Here is a 9285-nt window from a genome sequence, read left to right as displayed (position 1 = left end):
CACACGTCTCTGCCTGCTGCTGCCTTTTCCACACCAGAGTGGCCATGTTCTGATCCTGGCAGATGCGGATGCAGGGGGAGATCCCACCTACAGAGCCCTGTAGGTGCCGAGGCAGATCCCCACATGGGTTTTCGGGGATCCCATGGGTGCTGCTGCATCAAACCGAGTCACCACGGTGCAGCCGGGAGGTGAAAGGCTTTATGCTGGTAAAGCACCGCTGTGTAACCAGCGCTGATGGTGCTGCAGGAAAAGGGTACAAATCCCACATGCTTCAGCCCTCTGGAGGTGCGGGGACACGATTGAGGGAGGCTGAGCAGCTCTTTGTGGACCCCGAGTCAGTGGCTGATCCGAGGCTGTTCTCGCTGCGTGGAGCTGTCAATGGCATGGGTTTGATGTGCTCCTCCAGCCAGGATGGCAGAACCAACCACTTGGACCCACATGTGAATCCTGGCTCTGTGCTGGTGAGAAGCAGCCAAACGTCCCCAAGGTACATCTGGGGACAGAGGCAGGGCCAGGGGATGTGGGCAATGCTGTGGCTGAGCAGGAGTTTGGGCTATCGATGGATCGTCGATGTGGGAACAGCAGTATGAGCTGAGGAGATGGCACAGCCCTTGCTGCTGCCTGCAGGTTTTTAGGTGTGAAAGCAGCTCTTGTGTTCAGCTGGTTCTAAATTTTGGCTCTATTTGGGCAGGTATTGATGGTGTGACAACAGAAGATTTACTTTTCCATGATGTGGCTGAGAAGCACAGCATCAGTCCCTGATAAAACAGCTTCTCAGAGCCAAGCCATTTACATGGTCTCCTTGGTTACTGCATTCTATTTTCACCATCCTCCTAACCTCAGCCTGGGTGCACCGGCATCCCCAGCTCCAAATCCCTTCCTAACCTCAGCCCGGGTGCCCTGGCATTCCTAGCCCCAAAACCCTTCCCTACCTCAGCCCAGGTGCACCGGCATTCCCAGGCCCAAATCTTTTCCCAACCTCAGCCCGGGTGCACACATATTCCCAGCCCCAAATCCCTTCCCAACCTCAGCCTGGGTGCACCAGCATTCCGAGTCCCAGTTCCTCTCCCAGGAAGAATGGAGCATCATGCTGGGGCTCTGAGTCAGGCTCTTTCTCCTCTCCACCCCAGCAGCTATTGCAGATTAAGCCCCTCAGCGTGGCCTCTGCCTTCCCCATCACCAGCTCCAGACTGGTGAGGTACCACTGAGCAGCAGCCGGGGTTGCTGCCGGTGATGCCTTCTGGGTCTGTGGATCCATCTGGGTCCATGCATCCCTGTCTGCAGCCCAGCCTCCTCCTGCCACATGTGGGTACCTGTCCCCTGTGAAGTGTGTGCTAATGTAAAACAAGGTGAAACTACTTTGTACCTGCTCTAGGTTCGGTTTTTGCTGGTGTAAGGGACAGGGATGGAGCAATGGAGATCAGGGCCCTGGATATGAGGTGGTCACTCATTGCAAGGGGATGGTTCAAGACAATGGGAAGAGCTAAAGCTGGGAATGACAGCAGCTGAGCTCTCACCAGCACGGATCAAGAGCAGAACTCATTTCCCAGTGCTCAGGTTTGGGCATCCCCTCCTGCTCACCTCGCTGTGTCCCCGACCCCTTTGCTCGCGATGGCTTTGTCCTACAACCGGTAATTCCTGGTCATGGTAACTCACAGAGGGGAGCGCGGCGCTTCCTGCCATGGCAACGGCGCGATTGCGTCAGGGGTTTTGTTTCTCAGACTGCAAAGCTGGAAAATCAACTCCCTTAGGGAACAGTCTTGTTCCTGCGGGCTTTGGGACTGATAGTTCCCAAACTCCGGACTGGCTCAGTATTTCCCTGGTGCTGCCAGGTCCAAGGCTGGCAACGAGACCGTGCGTGCTCTTGCTGGTGTTCCCCTGCTGCGGAGGCTGCTCCGGTTCGTGGCACAAGGCTGACCCTGCAGGGAAGCCAGGACAGAGCCATAGATTTGGATGGAGGCTGGGGGGACCCCCTGGCTGAGTCCAGCATCACATTCCCTTGTTCCCTGCGATCCCAGCAAACACAAAGGGTTGGCTCTGTGGTTAGTGCTCGCCGCTCTGTTGCTGCTGCTTGCAGGAGGGGTGGTCCTGCTGCTGTGCTTAGGCGCAGGGGGAGGAACATGATGCCCGAACATGGAGCACATGCAGGCAGCAGAGCAGCTGGGGCTCGGTGGCTACGTGGCTTTGGGCAAACCAGGAAGGTTAACAAGGCATCAACAGTGACCTGCATTGGCTTTGCATGAGGAGGTCAAGTCGGTTAAAACCCATCTTTGTGCCTTCACGTTTGCAGCAGGGATGGTCTCTGGAGCAGGCTGGTGGCACTGTTCCTCCCCACCAGCATCCCAGGGTGGCCATCCTCATCCTCAGTAGACTTGGGAAATGGCACCGTGCATCAAGGTCACTTCATGCACCCTCATCGTGGACCACAAATGCTCCCATTGAAGTGTCTCTGACCTAATCCAAGTGCCAGGGAGGCGAGCTCAGCGCTGGGCTCTCCTCTCCCTTCTCAAAGGGCAAAACCTGATTTGCAGCCTGCAGTGGCAGAGGAGCCTCCTTGCTCCTCCTTGGGTGATGGACCATGGAGAAGTAGGTGGAATTAAAACCCATCCCAGGCTTACTCAGTAATTCAAACCCAGAGTTTGAAACCAAAGAACTCTCCTCAAATCTGGAAGCAGAAATTCTTCTTACACAGTTTCACCCTGGTTTCAAGGGCTCTAACACTGAGTGGTGAACCTTTTCTTCTGTTACTGCAAAGCATAGCGGATACAATCAGTTTTATCTTACATTGGTTTGGGTTGGAAGGGACTTAAAAGTTTATCTATATAAATGTATATAGTTGTTCATTTGCTCTCAGGACCAGAAAATCATTAGGGTTTATCACAGCAGGGAAGCAATATTGGTTGGTACTTCATCAAGACTGGTTTTCACGTGCTGGCCCTGTAGCACCGTAACACAGAACCAGGTGGTGTGGTGAGAACTGTACTGAGGAGGAACGAAACCCCTCTTTTTGTGTGTAAACAGCTGTGATTGGGGCAGAGTGTGATACCGAGATTCCTCTGTATTTCATAATGACTATACAATGTTTGCGTTCAAAACAACTCTTTTCCTGGAGACCCCAGGCGCTACACTTCGTTAGATGCAGACAGGTTAAAATAACAAAAGAGAGAGGAAAAGCCGCATTTCCTTGCTCTGGGCTGCACAAGGGCACCGGTGGCTTTCCCAGAACAACAGTGGGCAGAAGCCTTCGTGTTTCACTGCGGTCTCTGTCAGCGCTGGCTTAGGAAACGCATGGCGTTATCTGCACACCCCCAGAGCCCTGCTCTCGGCACCTCCAGCAGCGCTGATTACTCCGTGCCACCCTGCTCCGACCAGGAACAGCTCCATAGGGGGAAGGAGCTTGGGCTGCGCATCCCGCTGCTCGCCGGGAAGGCCGCTTACAGGCACAGCGGTGACCTCCGGGCCCCGTCCAACCTTGGTCTCTTCCTTTCCCCCAGCTCCTGCCCACGCTTCCTCTGCTGGGTTTCCTCCTCTCAGATAAAACACAACCGTTTTAAAACAGTTTTACGTTTTCTATAGTGATTGTAGGGAACAACTGGAAAAAGCTTTATTTTTACGGCTTTCTGAACCTGTCCCTTGTGTTCAGCTTTGCCAGTTTTCCCTTTCAATAAGGAAGCTTTTAATGCTGAGGACATCCTTACCTTAGACAAAAACACCCCTTGTTACTATTTATTAATGGGCTGAGCAAAGGAGTTTTATTATTGCTACCCCCCCCAACTTTATGCTTTGGAACCAGCAAAGAAGCTGCGCATTCTCTGGTCTGGCTGCCCCGCTGCGAGAGGAGCTGGGACAAGGCAGAGCTGCAGCAGGGAGCGGAGCCGCCCCGGGAACCTCTGGGGCAGAAGACGCGGCCATGGGCCTGCTCTCACAAGGGGACCGGCCGCCATGCCACGGAGCCACGCTCTGGTAGCCAAGTCCTAGGGAGACGTGGGGACAGCCCACCCCGACCGCCTCGCTCCGAGGAGGGCAGAGCGGAGTCGCGGGGCGGTGCGGGAGCCCCGCTGGCGGCGGCAGGACCGGCCGGGGGCCGCGGGGAGAGCGGGCCCAAAATGGCGGCGTCCCCTCAGGCGGCCCCTTTGTCTGCAGCAGCCACCGCATTGCCGCGAAGGGCGCGAAACTGGGGCAGCGCGGACACGCCCCCCGGGAGCCGCGGCAGCCAATCAGCTGCCTCCACTTCCTTCCTTCTCACAGGGGCTCTCCCCGCCAATGGCTTCCGCGCTCCCAACCAATCGGCGCCGCCCTCCGCGCCCCGCCCACACGAGGGAGGCGGGGCCTTGGGAAGGAAGCTGCGGTTTTGTGCCCGCGCCCCCCGCCCCTCGCCCCCCGCCGCGCTCATGAATATTAACGAGCTCCGGCCCAACCAGGAGGCGCAGCGGCGGCAGCGCTTTGGCGTCGTCACTCGCCCCGCCCCGCCGCGGGACTAATCTGCATATTCACGAGGTGGGCGGGGAAAAGCGCCGCCGTTTATAAGCCACCGCCCCGCCGTCCCCTCCGCACATCGCGTTGAGGCTTTGAAGTGCTGCGTGGACGCTGCTGCGCCAGGGCACCGGTAAGGCGCCCGCGGGCTGCGGCCGGGCTGGGCCGGGCCGCTCGGAGTGCTGGAACGAAAGCAAACGTGTCTTAGGCGTGCAGGGCTTGGTCCCCGGGGCAGTCCGGGCATGGCGCCCGCCCGGCGGCGTGGCTGTGATCCGGGACGTGCGGGGAGCCCGGCGGAGCTATCCCGGCTGTTTGCCGGGCAGGAGAAGGGGCCGGGAGGGCCGGAGCGCTCCTTCGGAAACAAAATGGCGACAAACCTCCACCGTGCAAAATGGCGGCTGGCGGGAGGAGGGGCGGTGGAGTGCGCCTGCGCCGGTGGGCGGGATGTGAGGGGCGGTGCTGGCGCTGTGGGGCGCGCATGCGCCGTGGGACCCGGGGAGCGGGCTCGGCGCCGGGACCCCCGCGGGGAGCGGCGGGGCCGGAGCGGCCTCAGGGTCCTGGCCCGGGCCGGTCTGTGGGCTCTTTCCTGTAACATAAATCGCTGCTTCCGTGGAGGTGGAGCGTGTGCCCGGTGCGAGGCTATTGCAGACCGTTCCAGCTTTGTGGGAGTATTTAATTCGGGCTGTTGGCTCCGCAGGTCAGAATGGCATCAGATGAGGGAAAGCTCTTTGTCGGAGGGCTGAGTTTTGACACCAACGAGCAGTCGCTGGAGCAGGTCTTCTCTAAATACGGACAGATCTCTGAAGGTAAGGCTACAGCGCCCAGCTGGGTGTTCCCACCCGTTTTGTCTCGTTGCACTGGTGCTCATGGCTTTGGTTTTTTTGCTTCTTCTCTTTGTAGTTGTTGTGGTGAAAGACAGAGAGACTCAGAGGTCCAGAGGTTTTGGCTTTGTCACTTTTGAAAACATAGATGACGCTAAAGATGCGATGATGGCCATGAATGGGAAGGTAAGGAGGCTTTGGAGCAGCTTCTTTATTTCCGATAGCATACTAAGAGAAGCATGAGGGTTATGTAGAAGAACAGATGAACACAGTTTAATTACAAGTTACTAAAGTTGTGCAACTTCACTTACATGACTAAAAAATAATGCTGCTTTATAGGAATACCTGTATATACCTGAAGCATTAATTGTGCACCTGGATTAATTAATCAATGTGAAATAAAACCATTGTAAGAACTAGTAGCATTGGATACTGCATAGCTGGTAGTAAAAGCGTGTAACTCATAGCATATTTTTTTTTCTTTTTAAATACTAAATTGGTGTATTTTGTCTGCCAGTCTGTAGATGGACGACAGATCAGAGTTGATCAGGCTGGGAAATCATCAGAGAACAGATCCCGCGGCTACAGAGGGGGCTCTTCTGGGGGCAGAGGCTTTTTCCGTGGGGGCAGAGGTCGGGGCCGTGGCTTCTCCAGAGGTGAGTGGACGTGGATCACTTGAGGCGTGGGGGGCAGTGGTGGTGGTTGTCAGGATGCTTAGAAACCCGTGACCTGTGTTTGTTCAAGGTGGTGGTGACAGAGGCTATGGCGGAAGCAGATTTGATTCCAGAAGTGGGGGATATAATGGCTCCAGAGACTACTATAATAGCAGGTAAAGTCATCCCACGCGCTAGTGGGCTGTTGCAAAGCTCTTTAAGCTCATTGCCTCGTGGGCATATGTGTCAGTAGGCTCCAGGAGCAGTTGAGCAAATATAAAGCGGGTGAATGTTTCTCACAGCAGGAGTCAAGGTGGCTATGGAGACAGGTCATCAGGAGGATCATACAGAGACAGCTATGACAGTTACGGTAAGCCCTGGTTCAAATGGGAATGACAAGTACGTTTGCTGTAGGAACTCTAAACCTTCTGACCCTGTACTTTGAGTCTGGAGATGCTCAGTCGGACTGTACCGCTATTGCCGTTCTTGCCCGTAAGAACCAATCTGTCAGGCTTTGGACGTGGTTGTGCCAGTTAAGTTTCTAATTTGTAATGCATGTGTAGGAGTTGCTTGGATCTAAGGCAAAGGGAGCTTTTAAAATACATTCCTCAAGCTTGAGACTAAAGACAAAACTCGGATGCCCTAACAAACTTTAATCAAGGGTGGGGGAAGTTCTCTTGCGATGTAGCCCACTAGCACTAGCTTCTGAAATAATGCAAGGGAGTAAAATGCTGGAACTTGTCTATGCTTCAGTGCCTTTACAATTGTGCCTGCTTCTTGTCCTCAGCTACACACAACGAGTAAAAATCCTTCCTGACTCAAGATCGTCCTTCCAATGGCTGTATTTATAAAGATTTTTGGAGCTTCGCTGAAATGGTTATTGTGTAGTACATCTACTTGTATTTCCACTTTTGTAGTATTATCAGTTTGAATCTTGTCAAACACAGCCTGACAGCTTCTGATACGAGATGGTCTGATTAGACTTTCCTTTTAAGAAAGCTCGGCTTTCAAGTGTTTTTAATCTTTTTTTGAAAGCACTTCACGTTTTATTTTGCCCTCCCATGATGAGCCAAGGTGTTTTCTCTTTTGTAAGTGGTGAAGTTGGGGCCCCCATTCAGTTTCTTTTGAGATAGAAAGGACCTTTAATTCAATGTTCACTGGAAGCTGAACAAGCTGTGGACTTACCTTTTTTTTTTAAGTGCATTACCTTCGTCTTTTGTAACATTCCTTTAGTGTAGCAAGGTAGGAATGCAGCCTGGGTACAGATTGGAAGGCAAACCACCTTGATATATCTAAAGAGAAACTTGCTTGTATGTTCAACCTGCATAACGGTATTTTTACTGTTGTAATGATGTAAATTACCCAGAAATAGACTTGCAAACTTACCATAAAAGAGGTTCTTGAAAATGTTTATTTATATTGTCCTTTTTTACTGGAAGAAATATGCATATTCCATTGATATTGTATTTGAAGTGGTAAAGGATTCTTGTATACAGTTTTCTTTGGCTTTACGAAGCCTATTAAAAGACCGTCTGAAATGAACTCTGCTCCTGACATGTACATTTCATTGCACAACACAATCCTTGAAGACAAAAGAACAGTCTTTAGTAGAGGATGTCAGAGGAGAAGCAAGTGGCAGTGTAAGAGCAAGCCAGAGTTATTGACCAGCTGCTAGATTCTAATCTGAATCGGTCTTGACATGTGAATTGAACATACTTTCACATACGAGGACTGAAAGCACATGCTGTTGGATGCTTCAGCACTCAAAGCCTAAGTCAGCAGCTGAGGGAATGCCAGTGTTAGGTAGGATGATTGATGTTTCCTTAATGCTGAAGTAGCCTACATTGACAAGCTGTAGTAAAGAATCAGTCCTTTAGTAACTGGACTCGGTAGGAACTTGAAAAGTGTTCACTGGTAGGTAAATTGCCGTGATTAGGTAGCTTTGTCATTGCCTTACAAGTTCTAAGAATTCTTTGCTAGCATATGAAAACTGCAGTGTCCTTGGAGAAAAGAAGTGTTGTGCCTCCAACAGAAACCTCTGAGACGAAAGCTGCTCTCTTGGCTAGTTCATATGTGGAAATAGTCCTGTAATTCGAGGTAACTCCTTTTGCTCATGTCCGCATCCTTCCTCTTGTTGAGAGCTCATTTGAAAGTCTAATGTACCTGTGAAATATTCCTTTGGCAATTTTGGTCAACTGAGGGAAAAATTGTAACCCATGCCGTATGCAACCTTTGGCTTGTGGCACAACTTCGGTTCCACAGATCAGAGATGGGCATGCAGTCATGTCTTGCTAGTAGGTATGGAAGCAAGATGGGAAATGAATTCCCTGACTCGATATGTGTTCATCTATTGAGAATCTTTCTAGACTTCATTAAGTTGCTCACTTTAATTGTAGCTTTCTTTGCCATCCTACTTGTTGCCATTAACTTTTTCCCATAGCCCACACCTCCTAAGCAGCCATGTCAAAGTGGTTAACTCTCTGCTTAGGGATCAAATGATACATTGGCTGGTGTGTCCAAGGCATCAGCCAGCCCGGAACAGTTTTCCCAGACTGTGCTTCTGTGGTGTGATGGGTTCAGCGAATGGCTTGTGAAACCCTTGTATCTGATGTGACTCGTGCTGGGGGAGGCGGGTGGCAATGTGAAGTCTCCAGCTGATACCTCTATTAATGCACCTTTGCTTTGGCAGGCTGAAGAGAGGAGGGATACTCAACACTGAAGCCGAGTGGGGATTTGAGGAAAGGAGAGCCTTCGTTCTGAGGAATCGGGACCAGCATGGGAGTTTGCCACCCAGGTAAGGTCTCTTCAGTCCCTTTGCCTGAACCAGCAGGTTCTCCCTGTTTCTCTTGGTGGTGATGTCAAGACTGGTGTTTTTTTAGGTGAAAATTTCCATGGGGTTTTTGTCTCCCTTTAAATTCTATGTCTTCATTTCATTGCAGCAATGAAATTTATCAGAAGACCCAGAAGAATGGCCACTTACTGGAGAGGTGGAGATGAAGAGCTTGGAGCAGGGGTGTTTCTGGTCTTTTTATATAGATCAATGGAGCAAGGCAATTAGTTAAGCTGGAATAAAATACTGGAATGTGGAAAAAGTCATGAATCTCTATAGTGCTTTTGTGGGGAAAACACAGGAATATTGGATGTGGCCCAGGTGTAAAAGAGGATCTGGGTATCTGGTGTATAGCCCAGTTAAAAATACAAAATGAAACCTGTGCTGTTTTGGTTGGGGGGTGAACGGAGAGCAACTGCAAGGGCAAGTTTGGGGAAGAAAGTCAATTGCATCTCATAACCTTGAATTACGTGAAGGTTGTGTGTCTGCAGAACTTCAGTTGTTGAAG

The 9285-nt window shown here is 51.6% G+C and overlaps 1 protein-coding gene across 6 annotated transcripts; it reads left to right on the top strand.

The window, feature by feature from the left end:
* Window positions 1-4459: 4459 nt before the first annotated feature.
* On the top strand, window positions 4460-9039 carry CIRBP (cold inducible RNA binding protein). 6 transcript variants are annotated; one of them, XR_009747093.1, is made up of 8 exons: window positions 4460-4606; window positions 5171-5279; window positions 5374-5480; window positions 5812-5950; window positions 6039-6123; window positions 6253-6317; window positions 8637-8741; window positions 8887-9039. XR_009747093.1 is itself a non-coding variant. In XM_061474765.1 (7 exons), exons 2-7 carry the CDS (start codon window positions 5177-5179, stop codon window positions 6749-6751), a joined length of 516 nt encoding a protein of 171 aa, XP_061330749.1. In that variant the 5' UTR covers window positions 4460-4606; window positions 5171-5176; the 3' UTR covers window positions 6752-7489. The 6 variants fall into 6 exon arrangements, 4 of the variants coding, with proteins under 4 accessions (XP_061330749.1, XP_061330748.1, XP_061330747.1 ...); XR_009747092.1 differs by having other exon boundaries at window positions 6250-6317; XM_061474765.1 differs by lacking the exons at window positions 8637-8741; window positions 8887-9039 and adding an exon at window positions 6735-7489.
* The last annotated feature ends 246 nt before the right edge of the window (window positions 9040-9285 follow it).

Source organism: Pezoporus flaviventris, unplaced genomic scaffold, assembly GCF_033815535.1.
Source record: "Pezoporus flaviventris isolate CSIRO_AGI_PZ_B2104156 unplaced genomic scaffold, CSIRO_AGI_Pfla_v1 ptg000080l, whole genome shotgun sequence".
NCBI classification, from domain to species: Eukaryota; Metazoa; Chordata; class Aves; order Psittaciformes; family Psittacidae; genus Pezoporus; species Pezoporus flaviventris.
Note: the sequence above shows the minus strand (reverse complement) of the source record. Positions and strands in the feature narration are given on the sequence as shown.

Excerpts from the sequence above, each read along its gene's own strand:
- CIRBP (XM_061474762.1), top strand. The coding sequence starts at position 5,177 with ATGGCATCAGATGAGGGAAAGCTCTTTGTCGGAGGGCTGAGTTTTGAC. Across the intron at positions 5,280-5,373 it reads ATACGGACAGATCTCTGAAG|TTGTTGTGGTGAAAGACAGA; the intron begins GTAAGGCTACAG and ends TTCTCTTTGTAG. Across the intron at positions 6,124-6,249 it reads AGAGACTACTATAATAGCAG|CAGGAGTCAAGGTGGCTATG; the intron begins GTAAAGTCATCC and ends TGTTTCTCACAG.